The sequence below is a fragment of the Hippocampus guttulatus genome, chromosome 17, assembly GCF_054856545.1.
Source record: "Hippocampus guttulatus isolate MCC_2025c chromosome 17, RoL_Hgut_1.0, whole genome shotgun sequence".
NCBI classification, from domain to species: domain Eukaryota; kingdom Metazoa; phylum Chordata; class Actinopteri; order Syngnathiformes; family Syngnathidae; genus Hippocampus; species Hippocampus guttulatus.
In genome coordinates, this window is record NC_141277.1 from 11,845,109 (window position 1) to 11,866,499 (window position 21,391).

The 21,391-nt window shown below is 45.4% G+C and overlaps 1 protein-coding gene across 1 annotated transcript; it reads left to right on the top strand.

Annotated features, from left to right (window-relative positions):
- Positions 1-977: 977 nt before the first annotated feature.
- On the top strand, positions 978-8,620 carry gtf3c4 (general transcription factor IIIC, polypeptide 4). Its single transcript, XM_086135703.1, has 5 exons — positions 978-1,295; positions 3,065-4,771; positions 6,424-6,554; positions 6,675-6,763; positions 8,421-8,620. Exons 1-5 carry the CDS (start codon positions 978-980, stop codon positions 8,483-8,485), a joined length of 2,310 nt encoding a protein of 769 aa, XP_085991829.1. The 3' UTR covers positions 8,486-8,620.
- Positions 8,621-21,391: the final 12,771 nt, after the last annotated feature.

A 21,391-nucleotide genomic window follows, 5' to 3' on the forward strand; every position in this document is an offset into this window, starting at 1 on the left:
TCATTCAGTGGACTTTCAGCATGTTTCTGAGTTTGTAGCATCCATATTTCCAGCATCCTTGAGTAATATATCGGCGGAATTTTCACTCGTTCTCAATTTGATGAACATGTTTGAACAATCTGTGTGTGTTTTTATAATCTTACTTTGAGCTGAGGATCTGTGCCAATCGGCACTCCCCCCCCCCCCTCATTTTTTCAGTTGTATTATTCTCGTTAGCGAGCAGTGTTAGAGGCCTATGAATGTTCCAGCTTGAAGAAAAACTCGAGATGACACTAAATGGTGGACACATGAAAGTCTACACACCCCCGTACAAAGGAATTCAAGCCTCACAAAGACCAAATGTAACTGTTTACATTGACCTTTCAGAGTATATTATCTCAGTGCCATTTAGAGAGGTTAGGTTTACATTTTGAAGCAGATTTTCAAACTTGTTCATGGTTCAACATGATGCAGATGCATTCGGAGATATACCATATTTGAGAAAATTTATAATCACATTTGTACCGATGAAATGTGCATGGAGCGTTTCTCCCATGTTGCATTTTCTCCATGGCGACAGAAAACGTGAAAACAAGTAAGAGGCATTGTGAGTCATTAAAACGGCAGGCAATTTTTTTTAATCCACTTCACATTAGTTTGCATCGCATTTGCATTTTAAAACTCATTCACTCCCAAAGACGTTTTTATATGTCTTTTCAGACCTGGTTTAGAATTGGCTGGTACTGAATGAGTTTTAAATGCACTTAGTACAGCATGGTTGTAAGTGCACTTAAAAAGAAATGCAAGGATTTATATTATAAGCAGATAATTAATCTTAATCTAATTACAAGCAACACACAAACAACGTGTAAACGCCAAACCAATAGGCAACGTAAAATAAATATACGGTACTGTACAAAAATGAGTTTTTTAATATTTGGGGAAAACGAGGAAATGACGTCGCTAGTGACGCCATTTCCCCCCCAAAAACAACAAATATGGCGGCCCCCGCTGATCCTGCTCATGTTGCAGATACTCAGCCCACAATTCACCTGATTCAGATGGATTTAAAATCCGCCGAGGATAGTGTCGCAAGTACGCGGGACGTGCCGGTGAAACGCGATCCGGCAGTCCCGCTCTTGTCCCCGCTGAGCGGCACCCAGTCGCTTGTTTGGTCGCAGGATCACCGGCTAGCAGTGTGTACCGCCAGCTCCTTGGCAGTCATGGAGCTCGTTTGCGACATTCATAGCAGAAAACATGAGCTGATATTCAACAGGACTTCAATTCCCGTACCCCCCAAAACTTACGAAATGCGGGTAATTATGCTTTTACTTTGATCACTTAAAACACGAGGGCAACGGGCTCAAAAACGTCTACAAAGTTTGACTACAGTCAGCCGTAGCTCAAATAGTCTACTTTTGCCATGTAAAGACGAGTGAGTACACGTGTGGGGAGAAAAAACGAAGCACCTATTTTTCATTAAGGCAAACACGTGCAGCCTCTGAAATAAACCTGAATCCAAAAATAAATATGACTTGTTGCTGCTAATTTCAGTATATACCCATTTTGATAAATGTGCTCATAGTAAGAACAAAGATGGCTTTCGTTGGATGAGGTTTTTATGCCATCAAAACGTCTTCCCATACCTTTCGTAATGTTGTGTCGCATTTAAAAAAGCTACATTTGCTAACGGTAGCAGAGACTGTAGTGTATTTGTGTTTTTTTCCAGATGAGCAGGTTTTATAACACAAGAATAACTATTATGCGGCACACAAAAGGAAGGAAGGAAGAAACTGCCATCAAAAGTTAAGTCAGCCCAGAGTATAAATGCTTTTACATCCAGGTTAAAAACTTTGCTTATTTTCCCCATACATTCGATTAAAGTCCTTTTTTTTTTAAATTATTTTTTTCTTGAAGTTATTTCAGAAAGCTAGTACCAGTACTTGTATTTCTTTACTTTTCTGTTAACGTGTTTAAATGGTGTCGATATACTGTACATTCTGGTCATTTTTGGAAGGTGCTTTTATTGTCTCTGTTTGTACCTGCTTGTAAGTGTCTTTGCTTGTGTGAAAATTTGAGTTTCAAGTGTGCTATATAAATAAAACTACCTTGCCTTGCTTTTCCTACATGCTGGCGTTTGTTTTGTTTTTTTGTTTTTTGGGGGCACTCAGAGTGTGGTCGGGTGCCACCAGTTGCTCATCCCTGAGTTACGTATTCCGTGGAGGTTTAAAAAGAGTAGCAGACCTCTTTTGACAGAGTAAGGAGAATAAAGTGTTCAAATGTAGTAACTAAAAGTTATGGTCTTTTCAAACTACATGACATTTTGTCGTTCATGACGATCACACTGTCAGACTAGCAGGTGCATATCATTGGACCGAGCTAGATGTCACACGACAAGTCCGTCACTAACCAGATGCTGCTCAATTGTCGCGTACTAATGACAAGATTCAGTGCACCGGCGCGGGGCTGGCGGCTGTCAAAGTCTTGTCGACGGAGGCATTATGTGCATGTACGTTTTGTTTTCTGCTCAGAAAAGTCAAAAGAATTATTTAGAAAAAAAGAAGGGACTATCGACCTGCTCCTGAATGGTGGCGAGAGGGCGGTATGGATTCTCCCAAAGGAGCTTGAGGTAACAAATTTGTTGAATGACACCATGTTTGCTCATCAGCTACTAGCTTTGCAGTTGGAGTGTTGCAGAGGAAGGTTCTCGTCATAAGCCGGAGGGCACTGTCTACCTCTTGGTGCCTCACAAACAATCGTTGTCACTACATGGGCTATGACACGTCAAGGCAACTCAAAATCGTCTACGAGACACGACATTTGTCTGTTGGCTCAAAGTCCTGTCGTCCGATGTGGGCATTGGTTGTCAGAAAAATAAACACTCAAGCGGATAACAGGGACAGATCCTTAACTCATTCACTCCCAAAGACGTTTTTAAACGTCTTTTCAGACTTGGTCCTGAATTGGCTGGTACTGAATGAGTTAACTGGTGAATGCAATTTGAGAATGCAGAGATTGCTTCTCTTTTTGATGACCTTTTTATTTTGTCCTTGTAATTGTTTTTTGTGTGTATGTTAATGTATAGGTTGGAGCCCCAACAGAGCAGAGGAAGGCCATGAAGCACTTTACCGCACACTCCGACCCGCCCACCAAGCAAGAGTTTCAACTGGATCGAGTGATGAATCCCTTGGGAGGAGTCCACAAAGGAATTAAATACGCCAGTTGGTCGCCTCTTGGTTGCGATTCCAGCGGGCGCTGCTTGCTAGCCTGCCTAACTCTTGACCACAGACTCACCGTCCATCACAGCCACCAGCGTCTCGGATGGAGCACGCTGGTCGATCTCAGCGCGAAATACGGCGAGATGCTACAAGAACGAGGTTACGCCCAACTGGATGCCAAGCCGCCTGAGAAAAACCTGTTGGACTTGGAGGAGCTGCAGCGGCGCTACCAAATGCAGACCCCTGTGAGGATGGAGTGGTCCGGCGTTTACACGCTCAAACAGGTGCAGCCCGACAACTCCTGCGTTCATGTGAAGATGGTCCTCCTCGCCGTCCTGATGGAAAACGGCGACCTCCTTTTGTGGAAGTTTGCGCTGCCCTTTGAGAACGGCGCCGATGTTGTTTTTTACGACGCCATCGCGTCAGGTGTGAGCTCTCCCAGCGATTTGGCCTGGTGGGAATATGAACACGCCGACCGGCGGATGAGCGGCTTGATCGTCGGCAGCGAGTTGGGCCCCGTGACGATCATGCCGGTCAGCTTGGCGGGGGTCAAAGGTTACTTCACCCTGCGACACCCCGTCGTCCTCTGGAAGGAGTGTGACCGGATGGCGGCGGAGAACATCAAATGCGTCCCGTTGGTCCACCCGCTTCACAAAACGAGATGCAGCCTCATCGTGGCGTCTCGCGGTTGCTACGTCCTCTGGTGTTTGCTCACGATTTCGCCGGCCGGACTAAACGTGAACATCTCTCACGTGGCCGGCCTCTACTCCCTCCCCGTGGTGTCGCTCGCCGTCAGCCGGCACGGCGTCGTGTACACGTGCTCCACCGACGGCTGGATCAAGAAGCTGACGCCAAAATTCACAGAAAGAACTTTGACTTTCCAACAAGAGGAGATGTCGTGCCCCGAAGGTTTGACGAACCGACGTCTGTATGGGATTGCGGTGAGCCACAACGAAGCGTATCTCGCGCTGGTCAGCACGCAACGTTTGGTCGACTCATTTCACCCAATTCTCAGCAACTACCACGTGCACTTTCTCGCATTGAAATCGCCAGAAACGGCAGCCGGGCTTCTGCTCGAATCCCCCACCGAGAACCTGTACAAGGAGGCCGACCTGCTGGACCTTGTGAGGTGGAACGTCTTAAAGAACAAAAGTATTCCTCGGGCCTTGCAGCAGGAGCTTGAGCAGAAGATCCGAGAAGTGGACTCCCCTTACCTCTGGCGCTTGAAGCTGTTTTTGCTTCGTTTCCTGCACCAGTCCCTTCAGACGCCGCAGACAGTCCGCCACTGGAAACCTTCTCGAGAGCTCTGCGGTGCACTCATGCAGGACCAGGACGGTGAAGAGGACAACGATTTGGCCGGCGAGTGCCACGCTATCGGCGAAGCGAATCCGGACGAGCAGGTGGAGCAGGTGCGGGCGGGGATGCGTTCGGTGGAGAGCCACCTTGTGAGAGAGAACATGAAGAAGTTGCTCGGGGAGGTCTACCTCAACGCGCACATAACGCAGAAGACGTGCATTCCCACCAGCGGCCTGGCTGAGCACCTCTTGAAGGTCTCCGATGACAAAAATGCAGAGGTAACACCCTCTTCACCGTCTTCCGACAAATGAACGGAGCTGACACGCCTTCGCGCCTTTTGTTGTGATGGATGAAGTTAGATGTCCTAGTGCGGGGGTCGGCAACACGCGGCTCCAGAGCCGCATGCGGCTCTTTAGCGACACCTAGTGGCTCCTGGAGCTTTATAAAACATGTTTGAAAATGGAAAAAGATTTTGATAGTAGGCTAATATAGCTCAAATAGATATAGATACATGTTGCAGCTCCGAAAAAGGAGAGCTGTGGTGTTGGTTTTTTTAAAACATACACTTTATTGATGCTTTTAACAGTCACAAACACAGACACGTCTGCGTCCGACTCCGTGCCTTCTTCTCTCCTCTCTTTCGACTCGAGAGGCGTTCAAAGACAGCCTCCGAAAAACGGATATGAATGATCACTTCAATGACACGAAGAAAAGTGAAAATAATGCACCGAAACAGAAAATCAAGCAAGGAACTCACAAAATAAATTCTATGGGGGCGTTTGTGAACACACAACAAAGGAATGAATACCATCAACAATTCTGAGACAGGCCAGTGTCCTACATACGTACAGCATGGGTTTGTTTCCTTCATTGTATGTTTTCTAGAAGGCTTTTATTTTTTTTGCGGCTCCAGACATTTTTTGTTTTTGTTTTTTTTCTCCTATATGGCTCTTTCAACATTTTGGGTTACCGACCCCCGTCCTAGTGGCTCTCTTTTCTCTTCAAGTTGCAAACATTGAACTTTTTTATTTATTTATTTTTGTTCTTGTCATTTTTGGAAATCAATCTTGAATCCAAATTCACTAATCGTCCTCAGTGATGGATGCTTCATGACCTGCCCTCTGCATTCTGCATCAAAGCATACTGGTGGGTAGCTAGTTTCATGCGCCCGCCCCCCAAAAGAAAGTACTAGTGCAGGTTGGTGCGAATTCAGCAAAAAACAATTTTATTTTGAACAGTATCAGCCATAACATATCAGGATGGAACACTATCGCTACTGATCAGTCATCCACAGTTTCGCAAAACATGGTCAAAGTCAAAATTATTCATACGTTTGAGACGTACTTTGCACAAATTTGGTCACTACCAAATCCTACAACTTTTTTTGGGTGTTGGGTGGGGGGTCAATTGTTTCCGTTCATTAAGTTCACACGCAAGTAACGTGTTTTATTTGACACAAATCCAGTGGCACTCTGAGACCTGTGATTAGTGACCCAATTTACACTTTTTTTTTTCAAGATACGAATCGTGTACCGTATTGGCTTTTTTTTTCTTTTTCTTACTTTGCGAACGTAAACTTGAGATCGGAGTGATGTAGGGCAGCTGACATAACTCGCCTCACAACAAGCAGAAGTTTGGCAGATTTATATCATATAAATATATTCATAAACAGCTTAAAGATGTTTATAGCAGACCGGATGGGTACTTTTTTTTTTTTGCGCTGACCGATAAGGGTGCGTGCTACTGAGTGCTTCCAGATACGTTTGAGCTAATGAAAATCTCTTATTTAATGCTGTACACTGATAGAACTGTTCAGTACATGAAATCATGACCACCTCGTCCTCTTGCACTTCACAGTAGATGGAAAGTTCATCTCACTCGTAGGGCTCTTGGATTCAACGTGTCCACATGTTTGTCTGTGGGCTCTTAGGTCCTGATTGGTCACATTAAGAAAAAGATGAACAAGCAGACGTTCCCGGAGTGCTGCAGCTTGTGTCAAGAGGTGCTGCCCTTCACCGACCACAAGCAAGCGGTGTGCCAAAACGGTCACATGTGGCTCAGGTAGGCAGCCCCGCACCCAACGTTTGACACTTTTGTGACCCCGCAATTAAGACCCCTCTTTTTGATTTGCACATGCGGCCAATTCATTGCTTCAACTTTCTGTCTCGGGATCTCGTTTAGGTGTGTGCTCTCCTATCAGGCGTGCCAGTCTCTGACTTTCAGACGCTGCCTCTTGCAGGATAGCATCTCTGGAATCCCACAGCACGAAGGTTAGCCGCTCGTCCTGTCCTATTTCTTTTGGGTTTCTAACTGCCTGCCATCTGATGCTTTTAAGGAAACCGCAGCAACTCAAAAATTAGGACCTGGTGCGAATTCGGATTTAAAAATAAAACAAAAAAACTGTATCAGCGATGACATAACACGAGGGAACACTACCGCTACTGATCAGTCATCCACAACTCAAAAATTAGAACTACCACTTTTGCGTTTGTTTGTTTTTTCTCTTTTGAAACTGTGTATGGCCCAAAATTTTGCACTGGGACCGACCACCCACCCTGGAGACCCCCCTACTGCTCCCATGCTCCGAACTAATTGAACGTTATGTAGGTATGTGTGCATCAGGGGCAAAATGAGAAAATGATGCTCCTGATCCCTCTTGACAGCACCACAAAACAAGCTTTGTCCCAGATGTTTCAGCTTTTGATGTCGGTATGATCACAAATTCACATTTTACAACACCCAGAAGGCATCTGATGAAGTTCTGCCAATTAGATGAAAATACAAGGGAGGAAGAGCTTATGCTCATCAGTTCGCGGCGGTCTTTAAATCTCACAATCGGGCGTTGTGCTGCAGGTGCGAGGGTCATTCAATAACTTACTTTTTTTTTTTTCTTTCCTTCTTCAACGTCGTCTCCCAGCACTGTGACACATTTTTCCCCATCTGTGCACAAGCTTCCATATTCTCTCAGCGTAAAAATCGTTGGACTGATGTCTCGAGCCAGTCGCTCACAACACTCGTGACTTCAGCGTCACTTTCAAACTTGATGCCTCTCATGAACGCTTTTGAGGGACCAAACAGGTGAAAGTCTTAAGGGCCGAGATCTGGGCTGTAAGGGGGGATGAGGGAGCAGTTCCCAGCCCAGCTTGTTGATGGTCTGCACCGTTTGGGCTGTTGTGTGAGGCCTTGCGTTGTCATGATGCAAAATGACTCTTTCTGACTGATGACCGCTGCGTTTGTTCTTTCTGTCTTTCTTGACCTGCCTAAGCAGTTTGCAGTAGTTGGCACCAAGTTTGAAAGTGACGATGAAGTCAAAAGTGTTGTGAGCGACTGGCTGGGACATCAGTCCAAAGATTTTGACGCTGAGGGAATATGGAAGCTTGTGCACAGATGGGAAAAGTCTGTGACAGTGCTGAAAGACTAGTTTGAAGAAAAAAAAAAAAGAAAGCTTCTATCTGTATTCGAAGTCCTTATACTGAAAAATTCACCTTATTTATTGAATGACCCTCGTACAAATAAATTCACTTGGGTCTCAGCTTACACTCAGAACTCAAAACATCAAATCAGGGACCATTTCAAGCATCTTTTCTTGAAGTAGACATGGATTCGAATTCTATATTAGGGCTGTGAAAACGTCTATGCAAGGGCCACGTTCTTGAGTTTAAAAACGTGGCTGTGAATCATCCAAAATCGCTTTCATAAAATAATGGTTGAAATGTATTCTTTATTTCTAAATTGTCAGTAAGTAACCTTTTATTTAATACAGTAAATAAACACATCATTAAATTAAAGCCACCAATCAATGCCACATATTTAGTGGTGGTTGGCTGTGTACCAAAGAAACGCGTTCGACAAATATCACCGACATCGTAGAACTGCCTGATACAAGTGGTTTTTTTAATATTGCATTGTTGATTTGTTCCCCCCCAGACCCACAGTGGATAAAGAAGATACTCCAGACGTCGTGCTCGCTCTGCGACTCGCCAATGATCTAGAGATGAACGACCGCGGCGCTATCGGCGCCTTCCCGCAAAAAAACGCCTCCGGTTTACAATCGCTTCAACGCGGCTCTTAATTATATCATGTTGATATTTATGTCTTCAAATTGGAAATAAAAGTCTTTGAAGATATGGTGACGCTTGTATTTTGTCACCGGCGGAGCCTGTAAATGAAGCTGCCGAGGCTTTGAATTAGTATTTTAATGAGGTCAAATGTGGACTCAAAACTTGCTAGCACCCAAAAAAAAAATCCCACTCAGACACTCATTGTACAAGGATACAAAGGCAAGTTTGAAATGTGGTTATATCTGGAGGCTTTCATTATTCAGTAGAACTGGAGGGCACCATAAATAAGTTGCCTCGTTCCGCCAACACACACACACTTCTACACACACAATACATCTCCTGTATTTCCAAACCTTTGGTGTAGTTTTATTGCAAGTAAGTGGAACTTACTTACCGCTAGACCTATTTTAGTCATATTATACTTTTTTTTTTTTTGAGTGCAACAAATAATACATTCTGAATAAAATATAGTCTTGGCAAAAAAAAAAAAATCTTTGCGTACCTACTTTAATTGGCAGCGTAAAACAATTTCCATGCTTTGGGAGGTGGAGGAGGGCGACGGTGCTCAGTCATTCTTTCAGATGAGGACTTCCGCTAATGTAAACGCAGAATAGAAGAAACGGAGAGGCAGATGAGATGAGCAAGAGGCAGGAAGAAAGTGAAAAGTGCTTAAAAACCTGCCGTGCTACCTCCCGCGGGAGCGGCTTGTAATGAGATTCAGCCGTAATGAGGGACAGAACATGGTGCCAGATGTGATTCTAATTCTAATCAAGTAGGGGAGGGTGGTGGCGAGGGCGTGTGAGCATATTGTTAGGTACAATTTCAGGGGGGGGTTCTCCAAATTTGGAGGGAACGGGGCCGATGGGGAGGGGGAACATTCTTGGTGGCATGTTCTTGTTCTCCAGCCCTCTGTTGGGCCCATTTCCTTGCAGCGTGATGTGTTGGCATCTTGGGATCAAAGAGCAAGATGGGCCAGAGAGACCACGCCCCTTTTTTTAAGGACCCACAGTCGAGCAAAGAATATTATCCTGACCTCGCTGCAGGTATTCACTTCAACTCCAGAACAGTGGGTGGTCCGCTACAAAAAGTGTTCCCAGAATTCAGACGGTGTACAAAGTGTTGTTGTTGTCGAAGCTACCTAACACTCCACTTCCTGCAGTACTGCTTATGTGGTACGGTATGGACACATAAGTTGTCAACATGCTGAAAACGTGGCACAGCACATACTTTACGGCATGGGTGTCAAACCCATTTTTGTCGCGGGCCACATTTTAGTTACCGTTTCCCTTGGAGGGCCATTTTGACTGAAATCTTATAAAGAAATCAAGAATAACGATTTATTCAACTATTGTTTAAGTTGCTGTAATGAGGTGTTTGGCAAGAAGAAAATGCTTACAATATCTCTTATTTATTACATATGAGAATTTGAAATTTGGTCCATATTTTAGCAAGGATCATGGAAGTTGCCATGTTTGATTTGCCTTCGCGGGCCGCATTAAAGGATGTAGCGGGCCAGATCTGGCCCCCGGGCCTTGACTTTGACACCTGTGCTTTACGGGCTATCGCTCTCTCAGACTTCCACAATGCCTCACTATGTTCAAGATGCAAATAACGTCAGGTTTTCGTTTGAGCGCCTTCAATTGAGTTCGAGGGTGTCATCAAATCAAGCGTCCTCGTGTATTTCCGTATTCATTTACTATGAGTTTTGTGGCATGCACAAAACATGCCATTTATTTAAGAGGCAGTTTGCTGTAACTGCCCTTAGTGGGGAAACATAATACCGTCAAATTGAAGTAAATATATTCTGCGCAGCAACACTTTACCAAATGTGTTGAGCAAGTGGAGTCTGATTACTTAACTGGAAAGAGTAACACAGCAGATTCATTAAAATGTCTGGTTACCGACATCACTGGTTGCACTGTTTCAAACAATTTGAACGGAGCTGGCCTAATTTAAGGTAACTGCTGCGGAGACATTTCCCATACTGTGGCCCGTTTACAGCTGCCCTTTATTTGAACGGTGATCCACGAGGGTTTCGTCTGCCTTCCAGCCTAAGTCAGCTCGGGGCAGGCTCCAGCTGTGCCCCTGACCAGGATTAGCAGTCAGACGAGTGGAGGTTTACTTCCCAAAAGTCTGAGCAAAACAACTTTAAAAATACGACATCATCTCGTTTGGGTCAAGGCTTTTTGTGCTGCCTGTGCGTTCGGATGTGAGGTTGAAGTTCCCGTCACGGAACCTGTGGAGACAGACAGAGGGCGGCAGTTTTTGGTTGATCCTCCTCCTACTTCGACAATCAACTTGCCAAAAAGCACCTCTACCAGTAATTACCTGCTTCTCCTCCTATCTCCCCCACCGTCTCGCCTCCCAAGGCTTCAAACGGGTCTTTTTTTTTTTTGTTCTCTTTACATACAATATTTATACACTTTATGTTAGTGTCAGGATGGCGCGGATCACTGACGGAACCTTTTCACACCTTAATTCCATGTGATATTCCTTTTGTTTACACTTGATTTGGAACATGATCCTCCCCGCCGTATTGTCTCAAGAGTATCAGTTCATTGCGTCGAGTTCAGTTTATGCTGGAAAGCGAAGCCTGCATCACCTGATGTGATAATGATGCGTTTCAGTGTTTTCTGTTCACAGGGGCCTGGTTAGCAGAGTGGGAACCAGCTGCCATGAAAGACATTCGGTTTCGACATGTCTGCTACTACTCCCGGATTTTCACTCCCATAAATTCCACATCTGTCATACTTCAAAAATATTTCATGAAAAGCCGTGTGTTTTTCAAAAGCCACGAATCAATTTTGCTATCACTTATCTGGGGTGGGCTGGTGCGGGCAGGAACCTACAGTATCCACAGAAGCCCAGAAGCCCTTTCAGAAGCTCCAAAATTGCATTGGTGGATGACGGTATGTCATGCAAATTCTTGTTTCTGGCCTTTCAAAAATGTCTACACAGGCACAGCGATGCGTATCCATTTGTCTTTTTTAGATATGTAATGTAAAGATGCAAAATTATCCATCGTGATTTGTCACAAGTTTGATGAACGCCATTGCACTTACTGAATAGATTTGCTTATCCATTACTACCAAAATGCACAAAATTGACGACTGTGCAATTTTGTACTTTTGGCAGATGAAGTCTTGATTGGTCCTGCTTAGTACTGTTTGCGCCCATTTTTGCACACGCAAAATTTCACTACATTTCTTCCAGCCTGTCCTGGGTTTTCAAATTCGGAATTTCAATTTTGCTTTTGGTTCTGTTGTGTTGTTTGATCGAAATAATAAGTGCCGTATCCGAGGCCGTGGTACGAATGCATGCGCGCCGCCGTTTTGAGCTTGTCCGTGTTAATGAAGTCAATATGCAAGGTTGCCTTCTGCACTCAACGGGTGAACATGCTTGTCTAACTGGTTGACTTTCCTGCTCTGCCATCCCCGGGGAAGGGGAGGGAGGGCGGTCAGTGACCCGAGAAAGGCTGAGGGGGCGCTTGTGTGTCCCATCATTAGAGTCCCGATTTGTCCGTGGCTTGCAGAGCACCGAAGTGGAACTAATGCTGAACAGCAGAAAGGACATGGAGAGGGTGGGCCGCTTTTTACTGCTACACTAATTAAGCCGGCTCTCAACATGCTCCCTGTCTCCTCTTGTTCTGCTGTAATTAAGTTGGGGGGGGGGGGGGGGGGTACGGTTGCCGCCACCTCTGCAGTGTTGAACAAACACTCTCTTTAAGAGGCACTACATTTACTCAAGGAGTGTGTTTTTGAGCCTGATGAGCTTTCGCCTGACTGTATGCATTTCACAGTTTACGTTGCAGCTCGTTTTGTGATTGCTTAGTACAAGCATGCAAATGTTAACGTGGCATTCAGATTTGAAAATGCGAAATGCACATCCGTGTCGTCATTTCTTATCCATCAACAAACAAAATCCGGTATGTGACATGGACAGTGACTGAAAGATTGGACTTTTGATGCAAGGGATACATTGAGACAAATAAAAATTGGGACAGAAACGCATTGATGACACGGCATTGCAGCAAGGAATGAACGTGTTTTATCAGATTGATGTGCTGACTGTGGGATCAGTTCAGAAAAAGAAAAATAGGTTTTAATGTGCGCTTTTATTTTCATTTTTTTTCCCCTTCTGCGGATGGGCACCCACCTTGTGTTGACCACAGTGTTATCGTCTGAACATGAGCTCACTATACATGACTCATGCTTTCAATTCAGTTATTGTGTCGACGTATGTAATAATGTGAAATGATGAATTGTGCATTCTCAATATGATGATTTTCACATTCAACGGCCCTATGAAAGAAAACATGAGGACCGCATAGCCAGCAATGAAAATGAGTTTGACACTGACGCAGTCAAAATCATGCCAACCTCCCCACGTGGAATGCGAGAATACAAATATTGTCCTAAAATGGCCGTAATGGCTCCTCTTTAAATCGCTAACAGGAATAAATACTTCGTTTATTCTGGAATTCCAAATGAAGGTCTTGTTGCCGCATTTTCTGGTGTTAAGTCTCGTTTGGCTAAGATTTGTTTGATGTGGCTCTGAGAGGGATTGATGGACAGTTATGTCTTCATTGTTTATGGATGGAAAAATGTGCTATTTTTTTTCAACCTTAAGATGAGAGGGATTTGAGAACAAAAAGGCCTTTTTGCAAGTCTACCTGAGCACATCTTAAGCCAAACACCCTTCTCGGTAGGCCCGCAAGACAGCACACGACGTGCGAGGCGAAAGCGGCGGATGATGGATGTCTGTCTCCATCAGCGCCGCGCCGCCAAGTGACAGCTCGCGGTGACGCTGACAAGTGTGAGGTTCCAGTCGAGACAGATTGCCTTCAGGTGGCTCACTTTTCAAAATCTCGCCGAGAACGTGCCGCGCTTAACTTTCCTTTTGATGGCGGAAGGGCTCTCGGTGTCTTTTTTTTTTTTTTTACCTTATATGCCACATTTCTGCAGGAAGAAAAAGCGGCAAGCGGGGGCGGCGGCGGGGGGGAAATGGCTCATTTGAGAGTTTGCTTTAATATCTGTCTTCCGGAGATCAGAGTCATATTCTCACACCTCATATTTCAAAACGTCTATCACAGGCCACGTAAAATTCCCTTAAAAGCGCATTACGCAATATCATAGTCGTTTTGAGTGACATTTACCTGCCGAGGAGGGGGGTACCTGCTGCCTTCTGCTAAAAGGATTTCATCACGCAGGAGACCTCACTTGTCGCCGTTGACTGAAATTAGAAATGAATGCGTCTCTCTCGCGGATAAATGCATTTTAACGCAGCGGAAAAAAGCATCTGCGTTATTTTGCGGTGGCGTTCCGGCGACTGTTTAAATCGGCATTTGCTCTGGATAACTCTCCCGCCTTCCTCTGTGCGTCTTCCTGGGGAGGAGAAATTATTTCAGAGCCCGGTTATGCAGAATTTGAAATGAGTATTTTTTATTTTTTATTTTTGGTCAGAGGGGGGAAGAAGAAGAAGAAGAAAATACCGGTAATAACTATGCGCAAAACCATTAGAATGCATATTTATGTTGCTTGTTATGAAATATTCATTAAGTCGGTATAAAAAAAGAACCGCCAATTGGGGCTGCGCGGGGAAAAATGCGTGTTTATTTGCGTGTTTGTGTAAAATGAGGGCGATGGGGCACTCATCACCTCTTGCGCAGGGCTCCCGACAAAATCCCACAGCTTGAATATCTGACACCTGCCTTGTTTTGTTTGCTTCCATCCCTTGCTCATTTTCCTCTCTTCTCACCTTAAGACTCTGGCTCCATTCCTGGCCTTCCCTACATTTCATTCCCTCACTTCCCAAATTAAGAAATTAATGAGGGATAGGTTCTTTACCAACTGCCCCTGCAATGTTTACCACTGATGAAATTATAATGTAGGCCCCTGCTGTATTATTTATAAGCCAATTAGGCGAAGTGTTACTTGATTTGATGGGGAGACGACACACAGTGTACATTTAACTAATGGAGACCAAGAGAGTAAAGGGAAGGAGGGGTTGGAGGACAGCTGAGGCGGCCTATTCCGCACATTGCTCTAGGATTACGTGGCTAATTGCCCTGCTTTATCTGTCTGTCATGGATAGCCATGCATATTTTAGCGTTCCCAAACACTTTGATTGTTTGCACTCGTGTTGGGGCTGTAACAAGTAGAGCAGAGGCCAGAGTGGAGTGTAGTTAAAAACTGGCAGCAGGGGATGCGGGGAGAGGGTGCAGGGTGGTGGAGAAGGGGTGGGGGGGGGGGGGGGCGTTAGCTGAAACTCAGACTCAGTGACAGGTGGCGCAAAAGTTTTGACAAAGAGCAAAGGTGCGCAGGGGTGGGAAAATACAGCCCGAAACAAGGGAGGTGTCTCATACAGACGCTGCAATTAGAAGGCGGCTCCAACATTAATTAATTAGACGCTCTCGAGCCCAGCACATGTCCTAAGATACTGTGGAGAATTCTAATTCTAAATTCTTATTTGTGCCACACTGTGCCAAAGTACAATGGTACCTTTACAGCAAAACGCAATCTGCGCCAAAACACTGGTCGACCACCAATTTTGTTTTGTTTGTGTGTGTGTGTGTGCGTGTGTAAAATAGGGTCACCTTGGAGCAAACAGATGCAAGGTGAGGGATCAGACAAAGCATTGCGGTAGGGGTGTGAAGAAAAAAAAAAAACGTCAGCTAACTCAGTTAAGTTCACCCCAAAAATTGGTCAAACACATTGAAGTATACAGTGATCCCTCGCTATTTCCCGGTTCGTTTATCGCGGTTTCAGTGCATCGTGGATTTTTTCAAACATATTCATTTAAAAAAAAAAAAAAAAAAAAAAAACGTTAAGTCCGCAAAAAGTCCGCAAACGGTCCGGGAGAAGCAGCGAAAGTCAGCAAAACAACAGCGAGTTACATAGAGCAACATATAAAGTACTACATGTATATGTTTACTGTATTTTGTTTTTCATACACTCACCTAACCTAACTTATACATGTTTAAATCTATTAGTATACAGCATTAAGTAATGTTAATTACGACAAAATTTACTTATACATGCACGTATACCATTAAATTTGGCCTTATAAATATGTTTTATACTCATACATATTTACATGTACCTTTACGGGGGGGGGGGGGTCGCTACTTGATGGATTTTCGTTTATCGCGGGTGGTTTTGGTCCCCATTAATCGCGATAAACGAGGGATTACTGTACCTCAAACTACAAGTCCACTCCACCACAGTTGCACTGCGATGCCTGAGGTAGCGTCATTATGATGATGATGATTATTATTCTTTATTTATTTGTACCTCATTAGCATTCATCCATGCTCCAACCAACACCTTTTGGATTGGTCCCATGAAGTTGAGAAACCGACCAACAAATCTTTGACATGAGTTTCTTACAGCGCACGCAGATCCCGGAGCGATTCTGACCGATGAGCTCTTTGAAAGCTGATCAGACGCTCATACGACGAAGGAGGAAACAGGAGCAAAGGGATCCTTAATTATCTGATGAAGGGAAACTTATCTGAATGGTTTCTTTTTCTCTCCCCTTTTTATCCTGCTGGATCGTGTGGCAGATCTTTACATAACAAAAGAGCAACCTGGTTGACCCGCTTCATCCCAAATGCCATTGTGATCGACAGGCACTGCATTCGAGGCCGCCGATTGCTTTTGTTTGGCTCAATGTAAGTTGCCATCTCTGGGGGGTGATGAAGGGTTCGTACTCGGGCAAATAGGTGCATGTCTGGGTCTTCTTCCTTACATGAGTGTGTAATTCCTTCTCAGTTATAGGTATTAGCATATGGCCTTGTGCGGGGATTTTTTTTGAAGGGCATGTACTTGGAAAGTCTGGCTCTGTTTCCTCGTTTTAGAAAATGGGTCATAATATCCGATGCCGGGCCTTCTTCTGCATTCCTGCGAACACACGCCTCCATTAAGAACGCACACACAAACCAGGAGCTCCGTCGCCGACGTCATCGCCGCGTTCACTTATTCATCCCTGTTAAAGCCCATGTAAGGGGATAGCTGTTAATTAATATAGCTGTCGGGTAAATGGTTGCTGCCGAACCGGTGCCACCATCCATCAGTAACATAATCTCGGGCGTGTGTTCATGCCAGGCCTCGGGCTCAATTAAGATAATGCCATGCAAACGAGGTCTCTCGCCATTAGCCTCATCAAGAGGGGCTGTTAATGGAATAATCGGGCCACTCCGACAACAATTACTGTGGCATCTCCTCCCCACTGATGAGTAATCAGCGCGAGCATGACTGAGGAGTCACAGGGTGGGATGGCCAGACAGTGAGTTGGGCCTGGAGGTGGGACAGCAGCAGCTGCGGGGCTCAGACATGCAACGGCAGCCAAGTTGCCCCCCCCCCCCCCCCCACACCCCCACCACACCGTATCTTGTCTGGTGAACACGACGATTAACATACGAGGCAAAGCCTCCTTGGTTGTTCCGAAAAGTTCGATCAAAGTCTAGTTCAGGGGTGACCAACCTGCGGCACTTTGGCTGGTTCAATGCGGCTCCCGGGCTTCCACACGACAAGCGTCAAAAACGCCTCGGCAGTGACGATGCCATTCAAGCAAAGGTTCTAAATACACAGAACGTACTACGTCAGCCAATCATCAATCCAGTTACTTGAGTGACATAAAGGGCAACCAATCAGATGACTGCATCACCGCTCAAACAACGGCGCCTCTGATTTTAAGGCAGGGGTGCCCAATACGCCAATCGCAATCGAGCGGGAGCCAGCCAACTGGTCCCAAGTCAACCGCAAGGGGTGGGAAGAGGAAATGGGTGGGAAAAACAGATTTGTTTGTTTGTGTCTTTAGCTTTAGTCCATTTTCGTCCCGTTCCGACTGTTGCTCATCGTGGCGTGCGTGCATATGTGAGCGAGTGCACGGGTGGGCACCCGCGTGCGTGCCAGCGTGTGTGTGTGTGCTTGCACGTGCGCGATCGGGTTGATTGTGGAAAGTTGATCTTCTACAAAAGTCGATCTTTGGGCAAAAAAGTGTGTGTGTGCGCGCACACGCGCGAGGAAGGGTATGATGTGGCTCTTTGCAGGAACACAGTAAAAATATTGGCTCTTAGTCTCTGACTGGTTGGCCACCCATGGTCTAGTTTATTACCATCTATCCTTCAGTGTGGTGGATGAGAGGCCAAGTACAGTTAGCAGACTAGTTGGCAGGAAATCGCAGGGCCCGCATCGACACACAAGTCATACGTAGGGAGAATTTACATCAGTGATGGCCAATTCATTTTACAAAAGAGCCCAAATCAGGAAAAAGGAACCCTTGCCGAGGGCCAAGCCAACACGCGAACCTCAACTTTAGTTCTACTATTTTCAATTTATTTAGAACAACTGTATCGTCATAGTTCATCCATTATCTGATATGCTCATCCTCACAAGGGTCACAGGTGTGCTGGAGTCTATCTTAGCTATCTTCGGGCAGCAGGTGGGGTACGCCCTCAACAGGGCAGAGACAAACAACCATTTGTGCTCACGCTGTAGACGCCGAGTGGTAGCTCTTGCTTGCATCTCGTTTTTACTGGCGTCAACACGTGCGCACATAAAATAAAAAGTGTTACTTTCAAAATAAAAGCAACACATGTCACGATGACCATTTAAGGCCATCTTGTGCATACCTCCTCTCTAACAGCAACTGTCTTCCCTCACCAAATCTATCAACCTCCTCTGAGGTCTTGCCTGGCAGCTACATATTTTTTTTCAAATAATATAAACAATTTTTTTCTCGAAACACCCAAGCTTGCAGTTTGACAAATGTAATTTCTGGTTGGAAAGCTCAAACAGCATTGCTGTTGTGCAACTTTCACAGGATTAAGTGACAAATAATTGCAAAGTGGAGGGAAAAAAAGTGAAACACATTTGAAAGGCGAGGAAATCAGTGCCAAACAGAGCTACTGCGGTTGACAACGTGCATCAATATATAAGCTTACAAGTGTGTATATTAAAAAAATAATAATAAAAATAAATAAATCTTGCGGCCCGGTAGTCCAGTGGTTAGCACGTCGGCTTCACAGTGCAGAGGTACCGGGTTCGATTCCAGCTCCGGCCTCCCTGTGTGGAGTTTGCATGTTCTCCCCGGGCCTGCGTGGGTTTTCTCCGGGTGCTCCGGGTTCCTCCCACATTCCAAAAACATGCATGGCAGGCTGATTGAACACTCTAAATTGTCCCTAGGTGTGAGTGTGGGCGTGGATGGTTGTTCGTCTCTGTGTGCCCTGCGATTGGCTGGCAACTGATTCAGGGTGTCCCCCGCCTACTGGCCGGAGACGGCTGGGATAGGCTCCAGCACCCCCCGCGACCCTAGTGAGGATCAAGCGGTTCGGAAAATGGATGGATGGATGGATGAATAAATCTTGCTCAATTCGTCTACATAACAATAGATGAAATGGCGCAGTCTCGATTTCCGGCAGACTTTATCTACGCTGAGTCACAGTCCCCCACACGTTTTCTGTCACACTTGATTTGTTGTTAATTTGCAGCGCCCCCCCCCCCCCCCCCGCCCCCCCAGCCCCTCCCACTCAGGAGCAGAGACGAAAGCTCAAGGCACGGAACCTTTGTGTCTGTTGTGTGCCCACACCTCCAGCTACGTGACTCACACCTTCGCATACGCATCCACCATCGGCGGGCTCCCATGAGCTGTAATGATCCCTCTGACACACATTGGGGCGCATCATTCCACAGCACACCATAACTTTGCAGCAGCTCAGGGCCCCTAAACCTCATTGCCAAGATGTTTTCGTCTCTGCGCCCGCGCGCGTGTGTGTGTGTGTGTGTCCGTGGCCATGGAACTGAAGAGTGGGCAGCTTCCTTGGGAATTTTAAGAGTCAAGCCCCTCTAAATCTTCTTGTTTCAACTTGAGAAAATCAATAGGATAAATATCCTGTTTGCCTCCCTTGTACTTAGCGGCACCTCCAGCTCGCTCTGGTAACAGAGCAGAGAATCTCGCTCTAACCTCAGGCTATGTTTAAAATAATCCCCACCCTCCACCTTTTTAAAGCTCTGAACGACCGAGGATATCAGGTGCATGCCCCCCCATCCCCAAGTCAAAAACCGGCTCGTGTAAACATTTGCCACGCGATAGGCCGAGCAGCGCCACTGGCTAAGTCTTGCGATCGACCTGCGCCTTGTGTGATTAGGCTGCCGAAGCTCAGCGCAAACCAGACACAGATCGAAGAAAGTACAATCTCAATATGGATGTGGGAGCTGTGCCGGCCACATCCTGCTGCTTTCATTGATTTTCTTTCTTTTTCTTGCCCTCAATTATATAATAGAATCACTGTTGCGGATTTGAACGCACATCACAGTTTTGTGAGCATGCCCTATAAATCAAGAAAGCTTTTTTGACTCATGAAATGGGGGTTTCATCGACTGCTTTGGCAGGCCCTCTGGAGAGATGTGCGCTACGACATAATGCTCCAAGTGTCTGTCTTGTTTGATCTTTTCTTGCTTAAGGTGACTGACCATAAAGACAAAGCGGCAATTGAATATGAAAATCGCATTCCTGCAAGTGTTCGATTCAAGCTGGCACAACTAAAAAGTAAGTGACCCGGCAATAAATTTGCTCTCTATGCGGTTGACTTTTTGGATTGGAAGTAATCCATTGGCAACAATGGACACCCAAAACATGTTTGTTGTGCCAGGATTATCAATAAGAAGCCTGCAGTTTTTTTTGCAGGTTTCTCACTATACTGGATCCGCCTGTCAATACAACACAAAGAATGATTAGTTTTTTGGTCTACTTTGAAGATTTGAGGCCACTTCAAGATAAAACTGACCACCTTTTGATTGCTATTTTGTCAATGGAGCAGGGTACTGCCAGAAGAAAATGTATAGAGACACTGAAAAGTAGGAGATAAGTTTCGGAGTTTGAAGAAACAAAAAAACTGCAAAACAATTTAACATTGACCATCACCATGAAAAAAGTGCTGCAAAGGAGTTCTCGAGAAAAGTTTTAGAGCCCTATTTTCGTGCCCCGTGAAAGTCTAGTGCAAAGTGCAGGAGAACCTTGCGCAAAGCTGGAATTTTCTTTCTTTTGGTATTTCGGTAAATAGGCGCAGGTTGAGATTGTGGGAAGGAACACAATGGCCATTTGCCATCCAATTGAGGAGGCTCCCCTCATTCCCAATAAATTCAGCGCATGAGAGGTGCGTAGGCTACAGGGCGGAAGGACTCAAAAATGATAATTGATTCAATTAATTGATATCTACAATGATTCCAAGGGACTTAGGTACACCGCTGTCATATTTATCAATGAAATACGATGACAGCCACCACACACGTCGCAGAGATCAGAATCTGTCGATTCCATCCATCCATCTATTTTCTACCGCTTATTGCACATGTGCCAAACTAAAGGCCCGGGGGCCAGATCCAGCCCGCCAGGTCATTTTATGTGGCCCGCAAAAGCAAATCATGAGTGATTTCAACTTGCTCAAATCTGGACCGAAATATCAACTTGTCATGGGTGATACATAACGTTGAGATTTTTCAATAATTTTGTGACCCTGTTTATACTCACTTGAACAATAATTGAGCACACTATTATAACTGACTTGACTTATTTCAAAACTAGTAATCTATTAATTTGTTGTGTACAAGTGATAATGTTGTAGTTTCACTGTCATAACGGCCCTCCGAGGGAAGGTGTAACTCCAAACTAGCCAGTGACTAAAATGAGTTTGACACCCCTGGCTTATCGGGTCGGGTCGCGGGGGCAAGAGCTTTAGCATGGAAGCCTAGACTTCCCTCTCCCCAGCCACTTGTTCCAGCTCTTCCCGGGGAATCCCGAGACATTCCCAGGCTAGCTGGGAGACATAGTCTCTTC

What these genes read in the sequence shown, in the direction of transcription:
- gtf3c4 (XM_086135703.1), top strand. Translation starts at nt 978, where the DNA reads ATGGCGGCCCCCGCTGATCCTGCTCATGTTGCAGATACTCAGCCCACA. An exon ending in CCAAAACTTACGAAATGCGG is followed by an intron (nt 1,296 to 3,064) that starts GTAATTATGCTT and finishes GTTAATGTATAG; the next exon opens with GTTGGAGCCCCAACAGAGCA. An exon ending in CCGATGACAAAAATGCAGAG is followed by an intron (nt 4,772 to 6,423) that starts GTAACACCCTCT and finishes GTGGGCTCTTAG; the next exon opens with GTCCTGATTGGTCACATTAA.